Here is a 25,447-nt window from a genome sequence, read left to right as displayed (position 1 = left end):
TTTGGGGAGAAATGAGACCCCAGGATTTCCACAATGTCACTGTAAGGTTTAGTCTCAGGCTTAACAGGGTGTAGTAAGCTGCGTAGCAGAGAGTAGGTTTTAGCCCCTACAACAGTTAAGAATATTGGCACCTTCTTCGCTTCTGTAATGTCATTTGCAATACCAAAAAGCTCAAAACGCTCAGTATACACATGCCACTGCTCTGTATTCTCATCAAAAGGCTCCAGGGGCCTGGTCAGAGTAGCCATGATTTTTAGTTTCACTTTCACAGTCAGTGCAAACAAGCAGCTTTTTTTCTTTGTTTGTTCTTTACCTTGACTTCTACTTCCTTCTGTTACTGGAGCAGCACCGGAATCCCACCCTCGTCGCCAGTGTTATATCCTTGGGGCAGCCGGTGTAGGAAGCAATCACTTGAAGCCAGAGAGCAGGCAGCTAACCAAAACCTCCATTTTATTTACAGATGTACAGAGAGCTCACTCAGCCGGTTGAAACCGGCTGAGCTATCCCTTAATAGTCTAACTCAGTTGCCATAGTAACAAAACCCATGATAACCAAATACACAACAGCCCAGGTGAGATGCTGTAGGGCTTTGCATATCGGGGGCTGCCCAGAATGTGTGTAACTGTGCAACCAGCTCACCACAATGTCCCCACCGCTCCCATGTACTGCTTGTTCCTGGTTTGACTGTGATACATCCGGGTATCTTGCAGCGGTGCCACAATCATGGGCTATGGTGGCATGAGAACCTACAAGCAGAGCCAGGCTGGGACGAACGGTACCCGACCAGTAGCTAGAGAGGGGCATGAGATGATGCAGTTCCCTCTCTGCAGATGGCCAGGGCTCAGAGAAGAGCCAGAGTCCACAGGAAAGGCCATGGCATCCCACTTTGTACTTCTCTTGGGGGAGAAGGGTTCAAGGTTCATGAAGGGTTGGGGAGACACTGGAATTGGGGGCCGTGATGCTGTATGAAATATGGGTGACCATTTATGATATTATTAACACCAATATTATAAAATTGGGATGAATCATGCCAGATATACTGTGTAAGGTGTCAGTGAAAATGTTCTGATTTGCCAAGGCTGATAATCTTGCTTATATGTTTGTATTGCCTTTTTATAGTGAGTTAGAGATATGTAGGGTATGTCTGTATTTCCAAACTTGTGCTGTGTTTCTGGGTGACACCCCCAGCCAGTCTGGCGACAGCACTGCCTAGCCTGTTCGATGGTCCATCAAGGATCATCGGCTGTACAAGTGACCCATTGAGAGGAGGCGGGGATACACCTTATGAGTCAGCAAGGCATGTAGTAACTGGAGTAACTTTTCTACAAACAAAGCTCTAAATAAATTACTGAAAGATCCGTCCAAGCTGTGGATGTGTTCCAGAGGGACTTCCAAGCCAGCAGACTCACCAGTACTCCTAAGAACATGATGTACGGACTTGGAAGTCTCTGAATGTATTTGAGTGCTTAACAACTCTTAACCCTTAACAACTCTTTATAATAAACCTTTAGTTTTAGACACTAATGCAGGGGTAGGCAACCTATGGCACATGTGCCAAATGCAGCACGCGAGCTGATTCTCAGTGACACTCACACTGCCCAGGTCATGGCCACCGGTTCGGGGGGCTTGGCATTATAATTTAATTTTAAATGAAGCTTCTTAAACATTTTAAAACCTTATTTACTTTACATACAACAATATTTTAGTTATATATTATAGGCTCATAGAAAGAGACCTTCTAAAAACATTGAAATGTATTACTGGCATGCGAAACCTTACATTAGAGTGAATAAATGAAGACTCGGCACACCGCTTCTGAAAGGTTGCCGATCCCTGCACTAAAAGATTGGCTGTCAGCACGGTATTTTGGGTAAGATCCAAACTAATATTGCCCTGGTAACGTGGCTGATGCTATGGGGTCAGAAGGACATTTGGTATATGTGAGCAGAGTTTTTAAATAACTTCTCACTGTACTGGACCTAGTTGCTGATTGGGAGCCAGAGAACTGGAATGCAGTAAGGTGGCTGGGGGGGATTTCTTTTGTTTTTTTGAACTTCTTGATAACCAGTGTGGGAGATCAGAAGTACAGTCTGTGACTGCTTGGTGAGTTTAACTTCAGTGTTAACCACTAGTTTGGGGAGTCTCTGCTCTCCCTTCTGCAGCCTGCCCTGACCTTGGCATTTTCAGTGAGGGCAGCCCCAGGCACCCCAGGTCACAGGGGTGTGTGAGGGAGTTGTGGAGAAAGCCTGTAATCTGACACTTGGACAAAAGAAGGTGGAGCCATGGCCGGGAAGAGAGGAGGAACCCCATATAAACCCAGATCGGGAACAGCTGGGCAGTTGAACGTTTGCAAACTCAGAGAGAAAATGGACCAGAGCCGCCCTAAGAAAGAATCTTTGGAGAAACTTTTTGATCCAAAAGAATTTTTGAAAACTTATTATTCCTTTGACTCTACAAGCAGTGAAAAAAATGATATTTTGATGTTTCTTCTGAGAAACTTCTTTAAGACCTTCATTTTGGGTGAGTCGGGTGTGTTTTGTGCCATTCTGTTTGCACAAAGGCTGTTTTATAGTGGGATACGTGTTGGTGGAAACATGATTGTGTAGATCTGGATTTCTTTTAGTAGGGGAGATTTTCCCTAATTATCTTTCTACCCCTGCTTTATGGCGTGATGGGTCACAGCTGGTCATCCTCATTACAAAAGCCTGCCACAATAGGTGCATTGAGAGTAGTATTGTCCTCTAGCATAATAACTCTTGTGTGTGCAGTGACAACACTGGGCTGTGCTAATGACCTAGATGGGTCTCCCAAAGTCAATAGGAGAGTCTGAGATGAAGCATAAAATGGGGCCCACTAGAGCCTGAAGAATCAACAGTGGAGAAGGTGCACCTGGATCGTTGCAGCATGGAAGAGGGGAGAGGAGAGAGAGAGAGGTGGAGAGCCTGCATCAGTGCTTGTGCACAGGGTCCTTTTGGGGGCAGTGGTTGGCGACATCACTGGTGACAGTGGGTATGGCACAGACCAGGACAGAGCAAATCCTCCTTGACTAGTTTGTGCCTTACGTACAGTCTCTCTACATGACTGATCAGCTCCTCATCCCATGCAGTAGAGCTCTGTGCCATTCCCCATCAAGCACTGGTCCCAGCATCGCGATGACGAATGGCTGGTGGTAGATCAGAAGTCAGCATGTGCCATTGAGCCAGGAGTCGCTAGTCAAAGAGCTCCCCAGCTGTCCCCGAAAGAGGGACTTTCTCCCAAATTGTACATGTATCTAGGCTTGTGGGCCTGTAGATTGTACTTTGAAAACTACCTGGGCTGTGTGGGTATTGCTAACTCCAAGCCAAGTGAGTTTAAATAATAGATTTTAAAAAATAACACCTCTTGGGTTTTTGTTTTGGTGCCTTCTGGATTTTGAGCTTTTCGGGTTGTTATTTTTTTAAAAGCTTTCTCCACAACTCCTCAGCGTAGAAACTAGCTTTAATTGAATGTGTTTATTGAAATGAAAGATGAGATGAGATCTCCCAGCGCCAGCTTTAAGAAAGACACGGACGAATCAGAGAGGGCCCAGGGGAGAGCAACAAACAAAGAGGGAAGGCTTAAAAACCTGACTTACAGGCAGGATTGGCAGAATTCAATGTTAATGTTTTTTATAATTTCAGTGGAGAAGATCAATGTTTATTTTTAAGTTTCTTTACTTTGATTGATTTAAATGTTCACACTTGTGGGAAATTATATGACACTTGGGTGGGGGGAGACAGACAATTATTTAATGACAGTAGACACTGAGATTTAAAAAGTTCAAGTTTTATAACCTTTAAAACACCAATTGTCAATATCACATGTCAAAATATTACAGCTAAATAGCCTCAAATCCAAGTCCAAGAAGTTCTGGAGCAGGATTTCTCTTACTTTGTCTAGCTGTATATTTCAGTTACTATCAGTGGAAATGCTTTTTAGTCAGTTTGTCTGTGTGTGTGGTGAAATCAATCTTTATTGACATTTACTGATACAAATCAAATCCTTTTCAACCTACTTATGATGCAACCTCATCATACCATCCCCTCCATAAACTTATCAAGCTCAGTCTTGAAGCCAGTAAAGGGTCCTTTGCTGCATTTTACCTCTCATGGAACTGGCCTTCTGGAAACCCTTTATAAACCCAGAGAGGAAATTGTCCAGTTTGAACCATCGGCCCCCTAAACCTCCTCCTCTCCCATCCTCTGCTGCTGTATGTGCTGATACACAGGTATTTTGCATTTCAAACCAGATGGCGTTAAAGGCAACACCCTGATTTATATTGGCGGTGTGCCCAGCATTTGCGAACTGCTCTCTGCCTGTGAGTCCTTTGAGGAGATCATTGTCACAAACCATATGGATCAGAACTGCCAGGAACTGCAGAAATGGCTAAAGAAAGAGCCGGGAGCATTTGACTGGACTCCGCTGGTGAAATACGTGTGTGAGCTGGAAGGGGACAGGTACGGGAGGGAGACCTAGTTCTGTTACAATTTAACTAAAGAAAATATGTCAAAATCCCTTTTAATTTGTGGATCTTCCTTCTCTGGGGTGCTTTTTTCCTAATAAGTATTATGTATTATGGTGGTGTTCAATACATATAAAAAGAAAGAAATGGATTGAAGGAAAGGAAAAATTTAAGAGATGTCTGGAACCAGGACTCCTCTCCAGCGACCCCAGCAAGGGATTCCTATGAATTTAGCAGACTCAGGGCTTGAACTTGCAACGCTTGCAAGAGGAAGGTTTACTCCTACAAGGGTAATTCCCACCACCCCCGGCAGAGTGGCAAACACTTCAGGATTAGACCCCCCTTCACTCCCATTTTAGCCTTCAAAATGGGCCGGTAAGTGCCAGATGTTCCAAACAGCTGAGCACACGGGGTGCTGAGCTCCTTAGATTATTGGCCACACTTTATATAATCTTCCATTTATATGAATGGGCTATAAAGGGTGAACAAATGGTGCACGATTCGCACCATTTTCTACAGACTTGTTGATAACCAAACATTTATGATGCATAGTATTTGCGTCTGTAAGATGCCGGTGTCATTTATTAACCCTTATGAAAGCATTATAAATGGGAGCTTCATATAAAGTGTGACCAACTCTGGCTAAATGGCAGCTGAGCTCTTCTGAAAATATGGCTTTAAGCAGGTGAATTCCACCCAGCAGACATTTCGTGTGACTATGTAACTCATCCACTCAGCCGATTGCAGATATATTGACTGTGTGCACTGGTCCGAGATATGAAGGGTTCTTTGGCACAACAGTAGCACATTTATCTTCAGTGTTATATTTATCTTTCCAGGAAAAAGTGGGCTGAGAAGGAAGAGAAATTACGAAGAACGGTCAAGCAGGTTCTGGAATGTGCTGTCACCAAATTCAACCCTGTGACCTTTGCCTCTCTGCCCCCTGCTGACTGCCTCCTCATATGCCATTGTTTAGCAGAAACTTGCAAAGACCTGAGTACCTACCGAGCTGCCCTGAAGAATTTCAGCTCCCTGTTAAAGCCAGGGGGTCATTTGCTGATGGTGACCACAATGAAGTGTAATTACTATATGGTTGGCCAACACAAGTTTCCCTGCCTCTTTCTGGAGAAGGAGTTTTTGGAGGAAGCAGTGAAGGAGGCCGGTTATGATATTTTGAAGTTTGAGGTGACTCCCATATGCCATACAGCTAGTTTGGTAGAGCATGAGGGTCTCTCTTACCTAGTTGCTTCCAAAGGGAAGGGCAAAGAAGATTAAAAAGAAAATACATCAGCCCAAGGCAAATAGAGAGGCAGAATAGATTAGCTGTAGATGCTGGTAGACCTGAAAATCAATGTGCGCTATAGAGCTTTGATGACCTCCAAGCACCTTGGAGAACCTGTTTGTTCAGGATGCACTAGCTTGAACCCCTTGTTGTGCCACTAAAGCTGCCCTCACCTCTGTCCTTTCCCATTCAGAGCTGCCATAATGTCTCCCTGGCCTCCAACCCCACTGTGCTTCATCCAGTGCAGCTGCACCCTACCGTGCTTCATCCTCTCCCTGCTCTTGCCATGTTTTGCCTAGTCTCATGCTGCAGCTGTGCAATTAATGATAATTACATAATGAATCATATAAAGTCCTTCTCACTGCTAATGGACTGGAGCCTGCTCCCAGTAGCAGGGGCGGCTCTATAAATTACGGCGCCCCAAGCAGGGCGGCGCAGCCCGGTCCCGCGGCCGGGGCAGAAGTGTCTGCGGCGGGTGCGCTGGTTCGCGGCTCCGGTGGAGCATCCACAGGCATACCTGCGGGAGCTCCGTCCGAGCCGCGGGACCAGCGCAGCCGCCGCAGTTATGCCTGCAGGAGCTGAAGCGGAGCCGTGGGAAGAGGGGACCCTCCACAGTCATGCCTGCGGCAGGTCCGCTCGTCCCAGGGCTCCGGTGGACCTCCCGCAGGCATAACTGCGGAAGGTCCGCCGGATCCAAATGCCGCCCTGCTCCGACAATGCCGCCCCACGCGCCTGCTTGGCGCGCTGGGGTCTGGAGCCTGCTCCCAGTAGTCAGTGGCAAAACTCCTGTTGGCTTCAGTGGTGCAGCACTGGGCCCAATCAGTGCTGGATTTGGAATTATTGATGGATGAGGTTTAGAAAGAGGATCAAAACACATCTACAGGCCTAACCACTGCAGACCTTTAAGAACAGAGGTTCTGCCCCTGAGCTGACTCTACATTCAAATTCCACAAATAGCTACATTTGATAATGGGTTGAGCTACTCCTTTCTTACCACAAATTTTGGAACTCACACCCATGTCACGTGTTTAGCTTTGTGCCTTTCTATGCCATCTGCACTAGACTGTGAACTGCTTGGGGCAGGCATCATGTCTCCTTGGGAGTCTTGTCTCCCGGCACTGAGAACATGGCTCACACTGGACACATCGTTATCAATAACGGCAATAACCTCACTGTGATTTTAACATTGATCAGTTTGAACTGATTGGCTGGGGCTTGACAGCTGCATTGGCCCATGGTGTTGGATGAATGATTTGTTTTGGTGAATAATTGTAATCTCCACCCAATCGGTGTTTGCCTAATAAAGATCTGTTTCCCATATGCAATAATCTGTGTTTCCAGGTCTTATTATTACCTTTGCAGAAGGAGATTTACAGGTTAATATATCTGGATTAAAACTATATCATTATGTCTACACAGGGATAAAAAACCTGAGGCTGGCCCGGGTCAGCTGACCAGGGCTCATGGGGATTGGATTCCAGGGCTGAAAAATTGCTGCATAGACATTTGGGCTTGGACTGGAGCCCGAGCTCTGGAACCAGACCAGCCACAGCCATGCCCGGCATGCAGCTCTTTTACCCCTGTGTAGACATACCCTGAGTCAGTCCTCTCTTCTCTTAAGGGGACACACGTGAAAGGCTCTAAATTCTCTCCTGAAAACCCTCTAAAGCAGAGGCTCAGTGCTGAATGTAAAAGGAAAGTTGAGTGAAATACCACTACACTTTTTCCCTCAGGGGCAGCCAACGTACACCTGCCACCGCTGCAGAATACACCTAAAACAGGTGAAAAGATGTTGCCGATCCCATCCCTGCGCAGTTGGCAGATGCGTTCTTGGGGATCCATCACACATCACGAGAAATGATAACAGCGGCTCAGTGAGGGCCTGTAGCTTGCTCACGTGCCGTGCTCCAATGCCCCTGAAGTTTCCCTTTAAACACCAACTCAGGTATATTTCATTCCCCCTCTCTTCCACCCACAAATACCTTTCTGCTTCCTGTGAGTTCTGCAAGAATCTATCTCCGTGTGAAGAATGAACCCCCCCGAATGGTTACATGAAGAATGCAGTTTGCATGTGCAATAAGGGGTTAAAGTGGCAACAGGAAGGGCTACCGGTGTCCAGCAGGATCAGAGGGCAGGGCACAGATCCATTGTGTGAGATGTAATGTCCAGATAAGTTTATCCCCCCGTTAAGCTACCAGACGTTGGCAGGAGATCGTGAATAGAGATGGGTGAGAAATGCATTCCTGTCACGGCCAAACATAACGACATTTCAGAAATGTTCCTGTTCTGCATTGTGAGGGACCTGAGACTTTTCAAGTTTTTCTCAAATAAGTAGAAGGAGTGAAAGACCCAGCCCAGACTAGCAAGTAGCCTGAGCTACTTTGCAAGTAGCCTGGAAAAAACAGGTTCTGCTCTGCCTTATTTAGAGCAGTGACGAGAACTTCTCCCACCCCCGTACTGATTGCCCTAAGTAGCAGGCTATTAGCTATTCTTAGGGGGCGAATCTCTGCTGTGTTGTGCTCTGCATTGTCTACACCAATGCTGCATTATAGCTGGAGATATTGTAACTGAAACATTATTATGGACCAGGATTTATCTTTTATCAAAGGAGATTTTCTTAGTTACCTTTCATCCCTGGTGGTAGAACGGGATGGGTCAGTGGTTCTTGTTAACAGACCCTGTCAACACAGCTGCATTGAGTGTAACATTGTCCTCCAGAGAAATGACCAACAACTCCAGTTTGTGCAGTGACAGCACTGGACCGTGCCCACGAGTCAGGTGGGCCATCCAAAGTCAATGGGGGAGCAGGAGGGGGGCATAAAAATGGGGCTCCTCAGAGTCCAAGAAGCAACACTGGAGGAGATGGAACAGTACCGGGCCATGGCAGCGTGACAGGGTAAAGGGGAGAGAAATGGTGAGCACATGTGCAGGGTTCTTCAGGGCAAAGGCTGCAGGGGTCAGGGAGAGCATGGGAGATGGTGCTCACTGCACAAATCAGGGCAGTGTAAATTGTCCCATCTCACCCAGTGCCTAGATTACAGGCTCTCTAGAGGTGTGATCAGCTCCTCATCCCATGCAATCCTCCATCCAGCCCTAGTCCCAGAATTCCACGGATGAGTCGGTGATATTAAAGAAGCCAGCATAGGCCATCAAGCCAGGAGTTGCCCGTCACGTAGTTTCCATGGTGCCACTCACAGCAGGTGTTTGTCCCGGGCTGTTCATGCTCCAGGGCTTGTGGCCACCTGGAAGGTACTTAAAGTTCCAGCTGTAAAGAAAAATGCCAAATACTGCGAAACTCACAATTAATATGATAAGATGATGCAACACGGCTGCCTTATTTCTTCCCTCACCTTGGACCCAGGGTACTTCTATGTGCAATGTTGGATGGAAGGTGAGCCATAGTCACGCCCTGTTTCTTGGCAGTCCACCATCTGTGTACAGCTACTGGGCACTGCCATCAAGGGCTGCCTATCCATGACCAGCAGCCGGGCATGTAAGGTGACTCTTCCTACTTCACTGGGCCAGACGTTGAAGTTCTCATTTGAATGGGGCTCAAGCAAGCCTAAGTGACAACCTCAGTTTTTAGCCTGTTACATACAGTCTGAATACCTGTGATGTATCTGTTGATCATTGTCACAATAGACCTTTCACATGCTGATCTCAAAGCATTTTACAGACATCCCTGTGTGAGGGAAATGCTGCATACAGGGTCCTTCGTTGCATTTTACCTCTCATGAGAAATGCCTTTCTTGAAACCCTTAAGAAATGTAGAGGAGAAATCCTTAAGCTTGCTAAACTCAGCCTCTATCCATCCAACTTTATCGTCCATCCCCTGCTGCTGTATGTCCCGAGAAGTTGGGATTGTTTATTCCAAATCAGACGATATTAAAGGGGAGACCCTGATTGATATCTGCACCAGCCCCACCATATACCAGCAAAACCTTCCAGGAGATCATTGCCACAGACTTAGATGGACCAGAACCCCCAGGAGATGCAGAAATGGCTGCAGAATGAGCTGGGAGCATTTGACTGAGCTCCGGACGAGACCAGATCCAACCAGACCAGATCATCGGAGCTCAGGACCAGATCATCATCCTATGGCTAGTGTAGACATAGCCTCAGACTAGGGTGACATATGTCCCATTCTGACTGGGACAGTTCCTTTTTTAAGCCCTGTCTCAACCGTCCCCATTTTTGGGGGGCATTTGTCCCATTTGTTCTTGCCAACTGATCATCAGTTGGCAACAGCAAATGGGACAAATGCCCAGTTTGGCCAAAAAAAGTGGGGGGCAACCCCTTGTGGGACACGGAGGAACGTGCAGGTGGAGGTGGGAGAGCGGCAACGCCAACCCTGAGAGGAAGGGAGGGAAGGCTCAGGAAAGCAGCCGGGACTGGGCCAGCCCAACGCAGGGAGGTGGCAAGGGGCTTCAGGCTGGCCCCATACAGGGGAGCCTCGGGCCAGCCCCACCCGGTGTCCCATTTTCCCTTTGGGAAAATATGGTCACCCTACCTCAGACACTTTCTTCCCCGTATATTCTTTTCTGCTGCTGCTTCTTTCGATTCTGCAGACTGAGAAAATCTTGCAGAACCTGTGGGTTCTTTTAGCCTGAAAAATGTCTTAGTCTGACGTGAAAGTGAAATTTGCAAGTACAAGGAGGGGTTAAAGTATCAACAGGAAGAGCTATCAGTCTCCACTGGGAACACACACAGAGCAGAGACTGTTCCTGCAACATGGAATCTCCAGCTAGTTTCAGAGGGGGAGACGCTTACCAGAAAGATTTTGACCCTGCAGCATATTTGAAGACCCGCTATTCCTTCGGTTCCAGTCATTGCCAAGGGAATGAATTTCTGGAATTAAAACTGAGAAGCCTGTTTAAGATATTCACCTCAGGTCAGTACAGTGTTCTGCGGGCACAGTGCTCTAGGGCTGAGACGTTCTCAGCTTTTCCCTTGTCCTGTGAGCTCACGCTCGTTTAATAATGCTGTCTGTGACGGGAGACAACAAGGCTCTATGAGGGTAGTAAGGCTTTTGGGACAGGAGTCTTGTCTTCATACTCATGGCATGTCTGGGGCATGCCCATAATAAATAATTTTGGAAGCATTTCTAATTGTAATTAGCAGCTGTAGAGGCCACGATGATTCAGCATGACATGGGGTTTTGTACGTCACACACACAAATCTCTAGAGCTACATACACTAAGCTACTGAAAGTGTTTCAGAGTATGTCAGCCCCTTTGTTTTCTAAGTGTTGCAGGTAGTTTTAGCTACTTGATTTTCCCCTTTAAAATCCATACGTCAGTGGCAATCTCAATTCTGGAGAGGTCGAGGGCTGGAATAATGGGAGGTGCTGTGGGTCAGAATTGAGGGGTATTGGCAGAGCTGCGGCTGGAGGAGACCTAGAATAGAGAAAGGTAGGGACAGTGAGTCAGGATTTAAGAGCACCTGCAGAGCAGTGGTGAGCTGGAGCAGGTTCCCACAGGTTCCCAAGAACCGGTTGCTAAAATTAGACCTCCATGGAGAACCAGTTGTTAAAGGGCCAGGAGATGGGCAAAGAACTCCGGTCCGCGGGCCGGACCATCCTGTTGCTCCCAGGATTACCAGCTGGGGAGGCTGAGGCTCCCCCGGCCCTTCCCCCGCTTCCCCCCAGCCGCAGCGTGGCCAGCCGCCGGCATCAGCTGGGCAGCTCAGCTGAGCTCCGGAGTTGCTTTGAGCTGCCAGCAAGGTGAGGGGAGAGGGGGCTGCAAGCTCTAGGGCTGCTGGGGGGGCAAGTGGGGCAATTTGCCCCAGGACCTGCAGGGGCCTCTGGCCCCACAAGTATGTCTCCGCCTGGCCCGTCCCCTTCCCTGCTCCCCCCCCACCCCTTAAAGCAGAACTTTTTATAGGGAACCAGTTGTTAAAATGTTGGCAGAGCTGTGTATAGTGAAGCTCGGGATTAGAATAACAAGCGTATTGTGGTATAGGCTTGAGCTGCATTAGCAGAGCTGTGTGCGTAGAGCCCAGGAGGGGAAGAGCGAGTGGAAACTGCAGCTCAAGAATGAGATGCAGTGGCAGAATTGAGGGTGAGGCCCAAGGCTGGAATGGCAGAGTCAGGATGGGGTACCCAGAGTAGGGAGCCATCTGTGGCATCAACCCCAGACTTTCATGAGAATTAAAATCACTGACTCGGATGGACTGGAAATTGCAACTAGTAAAAGGAGCAGGTGACATGGTTCCCTGCATCCTACTATGATCAATGTTGCAATCTGGAATGGTCCTCACTGTTGCACAAGCAGTTAAACCCTTTAATATCACAGGAATTAAAAAAAAAATCCTGCCTCTTCATAAATTAATCTGATTTCTTTCCTGCTATATGTTATGAAAAGGAACAGCTGGATTCTAAACTTGGAAATGGACTAGGGCTTACTGATGTTACTACAAACCCTGGACAACTTCTCCACAGCATCTTATAGCTGTGAGCCCAATCATATGCTAAGCAGTTTATAACTAGGCTATTCTGGGTTACCCTTCCCACTGCTGGTTCCCTACTCTGGTTTTCTAGTTGTTTAAGCTAATCTAGCAACATTTTTAAAGCGTGTTCAGGATCATGGTCTCAGAACAACTATGGTAATGAGCATCTATAGAATGATTATTGCGATAGTAGAGAGATCGGGACCCTGTTTGTGCTCAGCGCTGTACAAGCACATAAGAAATCCTTACCCTAGAGAGCTCTGAGACTGAAGTCCTTATTCTTGATTCCTTATTCATGGTTCCGAGACCCTTATTCAATGGCCAAAATGATTAAAAAATATATTGATCAATGCGATTGAACCGATAAAAAAGTAAAAGATAATGATCGGATTATTTGATTACTAACGAAGTAAGGAGCTGGGTTTTGACGAGCTGAACATGACAAAATTAGGCTTGGGTCACCCCAAGTGACACATCCCTGTCACTGTTAGACTATTCCGAAGGAACTGAGGCACACCGCTGGCTGACCTGAGGTTTTGTTACTGCGCAATACTCTGCCTCATGTCACACTGCCAATCCACTTATTTGGCCATTCAATTAATAAATAATTAAGTTATCAGTCATTTAAATTTTTAGCACATTCAATCACATACATTTGATGAAATTTCTAAAAATAATTAGTCTTACATTGACATATTTTTAAATAATTGTGGAGGTTAAATACACAACTGGGAACAATGGATAGGAAGCTAGAACCACAAACAAGGAATTGGGAATAAGGAGCCAACTTCAGCCTCGGCAGAGAGTTTATAATCTAAATAGACAAGATGTACAAAGGCAGGATTGTTATTCCCACTTAACACATGAAGGACTGAGGCTCACGGAGATTAAGTGACGCACCAAAGTCACACAGCGAGTCTGTGGCAGATTTCATTAGTCCTAGGCAAAGGCCCTAACCAGGACACACCGCGTTAGGTGATGAGGCTGTTGCTGGAGGAGTGTTCCATCCTACATACCATTCACATGAGGCCTTAAAGAAGCAAATAAAAAAACCAAACACCTCCCCCCACAAACCCCAATCAGCAGTGAGTACAACTTCTCTGACGTATGGGTCATGCAATGTGCCAATGTAACTTCATTCCCCGACGTTCCAAACCAGGTGGGGTGAAAGGCGACACCCTGATTGACATCGGCAGTGGCCCCACCATTTATCAGCTCCTCTCCGCCTGCGAGAACTTTAAGGAGATCATCGCTTCGGACTACACAGACCGGAACCGCCACGAACTGGAGAAATGGCTGAAGAATGAGCCAGGAGCGTTCGACTGGACTCCAGTGGTGAAATATGTGTGTGAGCTAGAAGGAGACAGGTAAGGGAAGGAGACCTGGCTACTGATGATCCAGTGATGTCTTGTCACTGAAATGAACCCCTGCAGGAGAGGGGACCTCTTACTAGAGTATGATGTAAAAACACAACGACAAACTGACTAGGACACCCCACAGGCTGACATATGACAGATGCAGGGAGGCTCAAGAAATGGGAATCTACTGGAAGCACTTGCTCATGGATCCAACTGCCATGTCTGAAAGCTGCCAGCTGAACCCTATAGGTCGTGCATCACTATTATTATGAGTTATAATTATTATGATATTATCTTAATGACCATAGTACCCACAAGCCATAGCCACATAGTTGCTAGAACTAGTGGTGTTGGGGGTGCTGCAGAACCTCCTGGCTTCCATCATAGACAAGGTTTACAGTTTGGTTTAATGGCTCTCAGCACCCCCACTATACAAATTGTTCCAGCAGCCCCTGCGCTGTAGTAATACAAATAATAAGTAATAATACATTGCCTGAAGTGAAGCAGCATATACGTGTTTCAGGATCAGGGCCTAGGGCTTATCTCTGTGTTGTGTAAAAATGTTGACTAGAATAGTGCTGCAAACAGAACAACTGTCACACATTCCCTGTAGCTGCTATCAGGAAAGCCTCCCATACTCCTCATAAAGCGCTGAAGCCTGCATACTTCTCAAACTTAAGTAACTCTTTTTTTTTTTACACTAATTGCAGCTGGTTGGAAAACAAACAAAAAATCATGGACATCTTCGTGTAACTTCCCCCATCATTTTCCATCAAAGTTTGGTTTAGACATTTTTCTGACCAATTCTGCACACTTTCCCAGGTGATTAATGTTTGGGTGCATTAAATGAGATGCTGTAAAAGAGGCCAAAATCTAGCACTTCCCATGTGAAAATCAGGCTTCCTTTAAGGTAGCTCAAGTTGGACACCCAAAAAGAGTCTCCCGAAATCACTAGTCACTTTTGAAAATTTAGAGCAAACATTTTCTTTGTGCATAGAATTTGTCATTTTTCCTTTCATGATTGGCGGCTTTAATAATAATTCTCAGGACACAATTTCATGTTGAAACCCTCTATTTCACAAGGATCCGCCGTACGGAGACTTCTATAGGTAACATGATGCATGACACACATAGGTGCTGGAAGTAAGGAGGCTGGGGATGCTGCAGTACCCCCTGGCTTGAAGTTGATTGCATTATATACGGGGTTCACAATTTGGGTTCAATGGCTGTCAGCATCCCCACTATAAAAATTGTTCCAGCACCCCTGCATCGCCAGGGATCAGGATCCCCTTGTGTTAGGTGCTGTACAAACATCCAGCAAAAAGAAGGTCCCTGCCCCAGAGAGCTTACAGTCTAAATTTCACACTATTGTACTGAAATAAGTATTCTTATAATATATTAATACTTTGCAGTTCTCAATCACCTTCCATCTCATAAGAACATAAGAATGGTCATACCAGCTCAGACCAAAGGTCCATCTAGCCTAGTATCCTGTCTTCTGACAGTGGCCAATGCCAGATTCTTCAACGGGAATGAAGAGAACAGGGCAATTATCAAGTGATCCATCCCCTGTTGTCCAGTCCCAGCATCTGGCAGTCAGAGGCTTAGGGACACTCAGAGGATGGGATTGCATCCCTGACCGTCTTGGCCAATAACCATTGATGGACCCATCCTCCATGAACTTATCGAATGCTATTTGAACCCAGCTATACTTTTGGCCTTCACAATATCCCCTGGCAATGAGTTCCAGAGGTTGACTGTGAGTTTTAAAAACATTAGTGAGTTTATCTCCATAACAACCATGGTGATGGGCATAGCATAAATACCTCGGCAGACAGATAAGGGGGCAAGGTAGGTGAGGTAAATTTTTTATTGGATCAAGTTATTGGATGGAAGTTGGTACAATAAAAGAGATTATCTCACCCACCTTGTGTCTCTAATATCGTGTGACCAACATGGCTACAACTACACTGCATAGACAGATAAGGAAGCATTTTAATCTCCATTTTAAAGATGGGGAGACTAAGGTGCAGAGAGGGGAAGTGACATGCCCAAGATCACACAGGAAGTCAGTGGCAGAGTGAGAACTAGAACACAGGTCTTTGCTTTGACTACATGACCATTGCTCCCACCACAGATGGAAAGGACTCAGTGTGTGTCTCTCAAAAGCATATGTGGAGGGATTTGAAACTGAATCCAAAGTCATATTGAAATGTACAACCAGGACAGAGACCTTTAGTTAAATTCTCCAGTTCTGGTAAGCAGGTTTCTGTACACATCACCTTTGCTGCACCATGTCAGAGTTTCTCCTTACCTGATAATTTCCAGGTTTGTAGTTCTGGGCATTACCCCTCCCAGGACATTCATTCAATGGGGTGCAAGTAGCTACTGCCAACTGTGTGAGTGCAGTTGTACAAAGACTGATCCCACTCCTGCTTCTCTCAATTCGTCCTTTTTCCACTCTGGTTGAATACGGTCCAGTCATTGCAGCCTGCGGCTTGGCCAAGGCAGGGAATGTGGCTGTCTTGCTTTTTAGTTTCCTGTGGGGTTATGGTTTAAACAGGAAATTGAAACCTGGAGAACCACACAAACTATTTCCCAATAGCGTGTAAATGTCTGTAAAATTCCACTCTGGGCCAGCAGGGGCCTCTCACGGGACATTGTCGAGAGCTTGTCTAGAATAAAAAGTTCTAGTTAGGCTGGAGAGCAAGGTCCTTGGAACAGGGGCCCGTGTCTTTACATGGGTCTGCAAATGGCCATGGTGTGAAGGAGGTAACAAAACTGATCAATAATAAAACAGGTGTATCTAGATAGAGCAGCTGTCTCTGTGTATGGCAGCGATGGTGTTTCAGTCTGATGTGGGGCTTTGTGTTGCAGAGACTTGCTATCGAATCTCTCTCCAGAGCTAAACATCCACATAAATATTTCCAAGTACATCAGCCCTTATCTTTTCAGAGGGCAGTGAATAGTTTTAGCTACTTGATTTTAATTGAAATCCACACCAGTGGCAGTCTCAGTTCAGCAGAGGGGCCAGGCTGGAAGAGCGAGCAGTAGGTTAGGGCTGAGGGGCATCAGCAGAGCCATGGATGTGTGTGTAGGGGGAGCAGGACTGGCATAGCAAGGCTCAGGGAATGCAGGTCTGGATAGAGGTGCATTGGCACTGGTGGGGAGAGCCCAGGACTGGAACAGCAGGGGGGCTGTTCAGGCAGAGCTGTTGAAGGATGCAGCCCAGGACTGGAATGATGGGGGGTTGGGGGAAGAAGGGCTGCAGATTAGAGGCATGAGACTCTATTTATCTGGGAACTCGTACAGCCCCCATCGCCATAGTGTCTGAGAGACTCTCTATTTTTATTCATGCATTGACTCTTAACACCCTTGTGACATTACCCCCATTATCCAGAGAGGGAACTGAGGCACAGAGCGACTGTGACTTAATCAAAGCCACGCAGAAGGATCTGTGGCAGAGCACAGAACTGATTGCAGGTCTACAGGGTTCTGGGTTAACATACTAAACACTGGAGCCTCCTCCTTCCCTCCATAGATCAGACACGCAGAAGGGATTGATGCAAAGAGAAAATGCTGAGCTGTCCAAAGCTCCGCATGCTCCTGGATCAGTAGGAATGGAGAGTCACACCAATATCCTTTCTTGCTACTGCTGCATTGCTCTGCAGTTTGCCAATTGTGAAATGCCTAACACCCAGGGAAAGTTTCCTCCTAACTCCAGCTAGTCAGGGGTTCACTTATGCCCTGAAGCAGGAGGGTTTATAGCCCTTCAGGTCTTGGTTATGGTTAATCCCTACTGTAATGTAACTGGCTATTGTCCGTGTCAATATCAGATCCTTTTGTCTAATTCTTGGCCTCAGCGGTGTCTTGTGACAATGAGCTCCACTGGTTAGTTGTGTGCTGTGTGGAAAAAGTGTCTCCTCTTATTACTTTTAAATGTGCTGCCTTTCGAGTCCATTGAACATCCCCTTGCTGAGATCTGATGGACAGACTGAAAATCATGCAATAGTACACAATATAACATTTCTTGCAGGGAAAAGTGGGCTGAGAAGGAAGATAAGTTGAGAAAGAAAGTCAAGCAGGTTCTGAAATGTGATGTCTCCAAATCCAACATCGTGGCCCCTGTGTCTCTGCCCCAGGCCGACTGCCTGCTCTCCACACTGTGCTTGGAAGCTGCGTGCAAAGACCTGAACAGTTATCGTGCAGCACTGAAGAACATCAGTTCTCTGTTAAAGCCAGGAGGCCATTTGGTGATGGTGACAGTCCTGAAAGCAACCTACTACATGGTAGGCCAGCGCAGGTTCTCCTGCCTCTACCTGGAGCAGGAGTCGGTGGAGGAAGCCCTGAGAGAGGCCGGGTATGACGTACAGTGTGCTGAGGTGACCCCAAACCGTTCCGAAAGCACATTTTCAGATTTTGAGGCTGTGATGAGTCTGGTTGCGTGCAAGCAGCCTGCTTAGTCCTGCTGAAAATGAGCAGGAAAGATCCTCGGTGCAAGGGAAAGGTCAGGGCTGGCCTTAGGGAAAAAGCACCGGGGGCAAACTAGTATTTTTGCTGTGTGAGGGGCAGGGAGTTGTAGGGGGCAGGGAGCACAGGGGAGCTGGGGTGGGGGCTTCTCAAAGCCAAACCCGCATGTAATTTTGCATTGGCATCTGCATAAATCAAAGAATATAGAATTGAGAGATGGGACGTGAGCCAAGGACCCCTTGACACCAAGCGGCAGATGGCCCCGGAGTACATAGGTGTAGAGGGATCTCCTGGGTTCGTCAAAAGGGGTCATGTAAGGTCTCTAATGAAAGCCTGTGTCACGCTGATCGTCGTAATCATTGCAAGATGTATGTATGGAAAACATGAATAGTTATGGATATATACTAAAACTTATGTTCCCTCGGACTGTGAGTTAAGGCAGGCCACCAGGTGATCCACATACCTCTGTCATGCAAGACAGAGATGCGTATGTCACTCTGGCTCATCATGTGCAAACTGAGCATTGTGTGGTTCGCAAAGGACACCCATTTACAGTCTGAGCAAAATTCTAATGAATTGTTTGCAGGGGCTTCAGGAAAAAATAAGCCAGCAGGGGTTATCTTGTTTAGGCATAAGGCAATGAACTATTGAAACTATATCTGGGGTGCAGATGAACCTCTAGTTATTCCTTTACTCTGTGAGGACTGCCAGCAGGATTGATTTGATGAGAAGTGATCTCAGCTAAACTGGCTGAAAATGCTGAGAAAAGGGTGTGGGGTAAGCTATCTCGTAGGAAATATTTGAATGCCTTGTTAGGTAAGTGTCGGCTCCAGAAAGCACGTTATGATTTTGTTTTGTATGTAACCACTGCTTGGCAATATCCTCACTTGCTGTCCTTGTATCTCTGTTTTGATAATAAACTTATTCCTGTTTTCACTCTATGTATATATTGAAGTGTGCTGAGCTGAGTGGTGATCCTCAGTTGAATCTTGCAAGCTGGTACGTGTTTTTCCTTTAGGGAGTAGCGGGTCTGAGAGTTCTGTGACTGTTCAGTGGAACATGGGCTGGGCGTGCCAGAGGCCATTCTGAGAACTCAGGGGGAAGGTATGTGCCTACTGGTAATCTGTACCGAGAACGCGAGGCCTACGAGGGGCAGGAAGGCAGTGCTTGTGCTGCCGGAGGCTAGTGGTTTCACGTTTCGGGCACAGACAAGACTTCCTCACACTGAGGGCAGGCAGTGGTAAGGGTTCCCGAAGGAAGTGTCACAATACAAGCAGCAACTATCCCATTCTTTCAGCCCCATCTGCCAATCCCAGGCTGCTCTCTAGAGTACAGTTTCCCAAGCTGTGTCCTGTCCAGGTTTAAATGTCTCAAGTGATGGAGTTCCCAGCTAGACCCAGGCAAAAAAATTTGGCCAAAATTGTTTTTGGTGAAAAACACAGATTTGGTGATATCAAAAATGTCACAAATTTGTGTTGGTTTCACTGAACTGTTTTCACTGAAAAAAACAAAGTATCTGCTGTTTTGACTTATTCCAACCCTGGAATACTTTCAGAATGAAAAGTTTTAATGACTTTTCATTTCAAAATGTCCTTCAATTTACTTTAAAAATACAGAAATATAAAAACAAAACTCAAAATCTAGAGAAAACACAGTTTCCGGTTGAACTAAATATTCCATTTGACCCAAAATGAATTTTCTTTTACTTTTTGATTCACCAAAAATTCAGCAAAATATTTTTTTTCAGATCAACCCAAACAAGTGTTTTTAAAAAATATTTCAGCATGGCCAGAGAACCCCAAAATTCATTATTTGGAACTGGGATTCCAACAGAAAGTAGGCAGCCAATGCCAACCTTTTGAGCCAAGCCTTGAATGGAACCGGTTGGCTATTTCCATTGGTGGCAACAGGTGAACTTAGACAAGCTACCTAGCAAGGGGGTGGCTGAGCAGTAGTGCTCTGCAATGCCATGAGGGAGAGACTTCGATTTGGTTTGAGCGGATGTGGAAAGCGTTTCAGGGCATAGCAAAGAGCACTGGTCTGGGGATGTCCAAGGTGAGGATCAACAGAAAGCAGATCATCTGGGTTCAAAATCACTGCCTAATCCAGGCTTCAAGCTTCATCTGACCTTTATTAATTCATCCTGAACAAATACTTCTATAACCCAGAGGGGGAGGCAGGTGACTCCCTGCAGCCTCTCATTGTCTTTACAGGGCTCTCATCCCAGGACAGTGCTGGCCCCACCCTGCTTAGTTTATGAAACCTAAGGAGGTCACAGTCTATCACAGCTCAGCTACACTCGGTGCTGAAAGAGTGTGTGTGTGTGTGTGTGTGTGTTTGTGTGTGTGTGTGTGTGTGTGTGTGCGCGCGCCTCAAGGGAGTCACAAACCCAACCAAAAACTGAAACCTACCTGGGTGGGAAATTGTATGACACTTGGGTGGGGGGAGTCAGAGAACAATGATTTAATGACAATAGACACTGAGAATTAAAAGCTAAAGTTTTATAACCTTTAAAACACCAATTGTCAATATCACATGTCAAAATATTACAGCTAAATATCCTCAAATCCAAGTCAAAGAATTTCCGGAGAGGGATTTCTCTTACTTTGTCTAGCTGTGTATCTCAGTTATTATCAATGGAAATGTTTTTTAGTCAGTTTGTGTGTGTGTGGTGAAATCAACCTTTATTTACGTTTACTGATACGAATCTAAGCCTTTTCAGTCTACTTAGGAGGTAGCCTCATCATACCATCCCCTCCATAAACTTATCAAGCTCAGTCTTGAAGCCAGTCAGGGTCCTTCACTGCATTTTACCTCTCATGGAACTGGCCTTCTTAAAACCCTTTATAAACCCAAAGGGGAAATTGTCCAACTTGAACCCTCAGCCCCTCAAACCTCCTCCTCTCCCATCCTCTGCTGCTATATGTGCTGATACACAGGTATTGTGCATTTCAAACCAGATGGCGTTAAAGGCAACACCCTGATTCATATTGGCGGTGGACCCAGCATTTGCGAACTGCTCTCTGCCTGTGAGTCCTTCCAGGAGATCATTGTCACAAACCACACGGATCGGAACTGCCAGGAACTGCAGAAATGGCTAAAGAAAGAGCCGGGAGCATTTGACTGGACTCCGCTGGTGAAATACGTGTGTGAGCTGGAAGGGGACAGGTACGGGAGGGAGACCTAGTTCTGTTACAATTTAACTAAAGAAAATATGTCAAAATCCCTTTTAATTTGTGGATCTTCCTTCTCTGGGGTGCTTGTTTCCTAATAAGTATTATGTGTTATGGTGGTGTTCAATACGGATAAAAGGAAAGAAATGGATTGAAGGAAAGGAAAAATGTAAGAGAAGTCTGGAGCCAGGACTCCCCTCCAGCGACCCCAGCAAGGGATTCCTATCAATTCAGCAGACTCAGAGCTTGAAATTGCAACGCTTACAAGAGGAAGGTTTACTCCTACAAGGGTAATTCCCCCCCCCCGCCCCGCCGCAGAGTGGCAAACATTTCAGGGTTAACCCCCCTTCACTCCCACTTTAGCCTTCAAAATGGACTGTAAGTGCCAGATGTTCCAAACTGCTGAGCACACGGGGTGCTGAGCTCCTTAGATTGGCCACACTTTATATAATCTTCCATTGATATGAATGGGCTGGAAAGGGTGAATAAATGGTGAGAACATTTTTTAATAAGGACTTAGTCTGTTGCTAAAAATTGTTACACAGCCCAACAGATCAATAGATAGCTTATAGCGATTTGCACCCTTTTCTACAGATTTGCTGATAACCAGACATTTATGACACATAGTACTTGTGTCTGTAGGATACCTGTGTCATTTATTAACCCTTATAAAACCACTATAAATGGGAGCTTCATATAAAGTGTGACCAAATCTGGCTAAATGGGAGCTGAGCTCTTCTGAAAATCTGGCCTTAAGCAGGTGAATTCCACCCAGCAGAGATTTCGTGTGACTATGTAACTCTCATCCACTGAGCCGATTGCAGATATATTGACTGTGTGCACTGGTCCGAGATACGAAGGGCTCTTTGGCACAACAGTAGCACATTTATCTTCAGTGTTATATTTATCTTTCCAGGAAAAAGTGGGCTGAGAAGGAACAGAAATTACAAAGAACGGTCAAGCAGGTTCTGGAATGTGATGTCACCAAATTCAACCCTGTGACCTTTGCCTCTCTGCCCCCTGCTGACTGCCTGTTCTTGTACCATTCTTTAGAAGCAATTTGCAAAGACCTGAGTGCCTACCGAGCTGGCCTGAAGAATGTCAGCTCCCTGTTAAAGCCAGGGGGTCATTTGCTGATAGTGACCACAATGAAGTGTAGTCATGTTGTAGTTGGCCAACACAAGTTTCCCTGCCTCTTTTTGGAGAAGGAGTTTCTGGAGGAAGCAGTGAAGGAGGCCGGTTATGATATTTTGCAGTTTGAGGTGACTCCCATATGCCATACAGCTAGTTTGGTAGATCATGAGGGGATCTCTTACCTAGTTGCTTCCAAAGGGAAGGGCAAAGAATATGAAAAAGAAAATACATCAGCCCAAGGCAAGTAGAGAGGCAGAATAGATTAGCTGTAGATGCTGGTAGACCTGAAAATCAATGTGCGCTATGGAGCTTTGATGACCTCCAAGCACCTTGGAGAACCTGTTTGTTCAGGATGCACCAGCTTGAACCCCTTGTTGTGCCACTAAAGCTGCCCTCATCTCTGTCCTTTCCCATTCAGAGCTGCCATAATGTCTCCCTGGCCTCCAACCCCACTGTGCTTCATCCAGTGCAGCTGCACCCTACAGTGCTTCATCCTCTCCCTGCTCTTGCCATGTTTTGCCTAGTCTCATGCTGCAGCTGTGCAATTAATAATAATTACATAATGAATCATATAAAGTCCTTCTCACTGCTAATGGACTGGAGCCTGCTCCCAGTAGTCAGTGGCAAAACTCCTATTGGCTTCAGTGGTGCAGCACTGGGCCCAATCAGTGCTGGATTTGGAATTATTGATGGATGAGGTTTAGAAAGAGGATCAAAACACATCTACAGGCCTAACCACCGCAGACCTTTAAGAACAGAGGTTCTGCCCCTGAGCTGACTCTACATTCAAATTCCACAAATAGCTACATTTGATAATGGTTGAGCTACTCCTTTCTTACCACAAATTTTGGAACTCACACCCATGTCACGTGTTTAGTTTTGTGCCTTTCTATGCCATCTGCACTAGATTGTGAACTGCTTGGGGCAGGCATCATGCCTCCTTGGGAGTCTTGTCTCCCGGCACTGAGAACATGGCTCACACTGGACACATTGTTATCAATAACGGCAATAACCTCACTGTGATTTTAACATTGATCAGTTTGTACTGATTGGCTGGGGCTTGAGAGCTGCATTGGCCCATGGTGTTGGATAAATGATTTGTTTTGGTGAATAATTGCAATCTCCACCCAATCGGTGCTTGCCTAATAAAGATCTGTTTCCCATACGCAATAATCTGTGTTTCCAGGTCTTATTATTACCTTTGCAGAAGGAGATTTACAGGTTAATATATCTGGATTAAAACTATACCAGTATGTCTACACAGGGATAAAAAACCCGAGGCTGGCCCGGGTCAGCTGACCAGGGCTCATGGGGATTGGATTCCGGGGCTGGAAAATTGCTGCATAGACATTTGGGCTTGGACTGGAGCCCGAGCTCTGGAACCAGACCAGCCACAGCCATGCCCGGCATGCAGCTCTTTTACCCCTGTGTAGACATACCCTGAGTCAGTCCTCTCTTCTCTTAAGGGGACACACGTGAAAGGCTCTAAATTCTCTCCTGAAAACCCTCTAAAGCAGAGGCTCAGTGCTGAATGTAAAAGGAAAGTTGAGTGAAATACCACTACACTTTTTCCCTCCCCAAAAGGGGAAAATCACAGCCAACGTACACCTGCCACCGCTGCAGAATACACCTAAAACAGGTGAAAAGATGTTGCCGATCCCATCACTGCGCAGTTGGCAGATGCGTTCTTGGGGATCACCAGAAATGATAACAGCGGCTCAGTGAGGGCCTGTAGCTTGCTCACATGCCCTGCTCCAATGCCCCTGAAGTTTCCCTTTAAACACCAACTCAGGTATATCTCATTCCCCCTCTCTTCCACCCACTAATACCTTTCTGCTTCCTGTGAGTTCTGCAAGAATCTATCTCCGTGTGAAGAATGAACCCCCCCGAATGGTTACATGAAGAATGCAGTTTGCATGTGCAATAAGGGGTTAAAGTGGCAACAGGAAGGGCTACCGGTGTCCAGCAGGATCAGAGGGCAGGCACAGATCCATTGTGTGAGATGTAATGTCTAGATACGTTTATCCCCCTGTTAAGCTACCAGACGTGGGCAGGAGATCGTGACTAGAGATGGGTGAGAAATGCTTTCCTGTCACGGCCAAACATAACGACATTTCAGAAATGTTCCTGTTCTGCATTGTGAGGGACCTGAGACTTTTCAAGTTTTTCTCAAATAAGTAGAAGGAGTGAAAGACCCAGCCCAGACTAGCAAGTAGCCTGAGCTACTTTGCAAGTAGCCTGGAAAAAACAGGTTCTGCTCTGCCTTATTTAGAGCAGTGACGAGAACTTCTCCCACCCCCCTACTGATTGCCCTAAGTAGCAGGCTATTAGCTATTCTTAGGGGGTGAATCTCTGCTGTGTTGTGCTCTGCATTGTCTACACCAATGCTGCATTACAGCTGGAGATATTTTAACTGAAACATTATTATGGACCAGGATTTATCTTTTATCAAAGGAGATTTTCTTAGTTACCTTTCACCCCTGGTGGTAGAATGGGATGGGTCAGTGGTTCTTGTTAACAGACCCTGTCAACACAGCTGCATTGAGTGTAACATTGTCCTCCAGAGAAATGATCAACAACTCCAGTTTGTGCAGTGACAGCACTGGACCGTGCCCACGAGTCAGGTGGGCCTTCCAAAGTCAATGGGGGAGTAGGAGGGGAAGCATAAAAATGGGGTTGCTCAGAGTCCAAGAAGCAACACTGGAGGAGATGGAACATTACCGGGCCATGGCAGCGTGACAGGGTAAAGGGGAGAGAAATGGTGAGCACATGTGCAGGGTTCTTCAGGGCAAAGGCTGCAGGGGTCAGGGGGAGCATGGGAGATGGAGCTCACTGCACAAATCAGGGCAGTGTAAATTGTCCCATCTCACCCAGTGCCTAGATTACAGGCTCTCTAGAGGTGTGATCAGCTCCTCATCCCATGCAATCCTCCATCCAGCCCTAGTCCCAGAATTGCACGGATGAGTCGGTGATATTAAAGAAGCCAGCATGGGCCATCAAGCCAGGAGTTGCCCGTCACGTAGTTTCCATGGTGCCACTCACAGCAGGTGTTTGTCCCGGGCTGTTCATGCTCCAGGGCTTGTGGCCACCTGGAAGGTACTTA

The 25,447-nt window shown here is 46.4% G+C and overlaps 3 protein-coding genes across 3 annotated transcripts; all 3 read left to right on the top strand.

The window, feature by feature from the left end:
• Nucleotides 1–2,366: 2,366 nt before the first annotated feature.
• LOC123354870 (nicotinamide N-methyltransferase-like) lies at nt 2,367–23,791 on the top strand. Its single transcript, XM_044997231.1, has 3 exons — nt 2,367–2,520; nt 20,998–21,205; nt 22,127–23,791. Exons 1-3 carry the CDS (start codon nt 2,367–2,369, stop codon nt 22,590–22,592), a joined length of 828 nt encoding a protein of 275 aa, XP_044853166.1. The 3' UTR covers nt 22,593–23,791.
• On the top strand, nt 3,403–6,177 carry LOC123354873 (nicotinamide N-methyltransferase-like). Its single transcript, XM_044997233.1, has 2 exons — nt 3,403–4,475; nt 5,320–6,177. Exons 1-2 carry the CDS (start codon nt 4,372–4,374, stop codon nt 5,753–5,755), a joined length of 540 nt encoding a protein of 179 aa, XP_044853168.1. The 5' UTR covers nt 3,403–4,371; the 3' UTR covers nt 5,756–6,177.
• On the top strand, nt 10,467–18,978 carry LOC123354871 (nicotinamide N-methyltransferase-like). The gene is made up of 3 exons (XM_044997232.1): nt 10,467–10,653; nt 13,369–13,576; nt 17,604–18,978. Exons 1-3 carry the CDS (start codon nt 10,494–10,496, stop codon nt 18,028–18,030), a joined length of 795 nt encoding a protein of 264 aa, XP_044853167.1. The 5' UTR covers nt 10,467–10,493; the 3' UTR covers nt 18,031–18,978.
• Nucleotides 23,792–25,447: the final 1,656 nt, after the last annotated feature.

The sequence above is a fragment of the Mauremys mutica genome, chromosome 22, assembly GCF_020497125.1.
Source record: "Mauremys mutica isolate MM-2020 ecotype Southern chromosome 22, ASM2049712v1, whole genome shotgun sequence".
Taxonomy (NCBI): Eukaryota; Metazoa; Chordata; order Testudines; family Geoemydidae; genus Mauremys; species Mauremys mutica.
The sequence above is the reverse complement of the archived record's forward strand: the minus strand, read 5'-3'. Positions and strand labels throughout refer to the sequence as shown.

What these genes read in the sequence shown, in the direction of transcription:
- LOC123354870 (XM_044997231.1), top strand. Translation starts at nt 2,367, where the DNA reads ATGGACCAGAGCCGCCCTAAGAAAGAATCTTTGGAGAAACTTTTTGAT. An exon ending in CTTTAAGACCTTCATTTTGG is followed by an intron (nt 2,521 to 20,997) that starts GTGAGTCGGGTG and finishes ATTTCAAACCAG; the next exon opens with ATGGCGTTAAAGGCAACACC. An exon ending in TGTGAGCTGGAAGGGGACAG is followed by an intron (nt 21,206 to 22,126) that starts GTACGGGAGGGA and finishes TTATCTTTCCAG; the next exon opens with GAAAAAGTGGGCTGAGAAGG.
- LOC123354873 (XM_044997233.1), top strand. Translation starts at nt 4,372, where the DNA reads ATGGATCAGAACTGCCAGGAACTGCAGAAATGGCTAAAGAAAGAGCCG. An exon ending in TGTGAGCTGGAAGGGGACAG is followed by an intron (nt 4,476 to 5,319) that starts GTACGGGAGGGA and finishes TTATCTTTCCAG; the next exon opens with GAAAAAGTGGGCTGAGAAGG.
- LOC123354871 (XM_044997232.1), top strand. Translation starts at nt 10,494, where the DNA reads ATGGAATCTCCAGCTAGTTTCAGAGGGGGAGACGCTTACCAGAAAGAT. An exon ending in GTTTAAGATATTCACCTCAG is followed by an intron (nt 10,654 to 13,368) that starts GTCAGTACAGTG and finishes GTTCCAAACCAG; the next exon opens with GTGGGGTGAAAGGCGACACC. An exon ending in TGTGAGCTAGAAGGAGACAG is followed by an intron (nt 13,577 to 17,603) that starts GTAAGGGAAGGA and finishes CATTTCTTGCAG; the next exon opens with GGAAAAGTGGGCTGAGAAGG.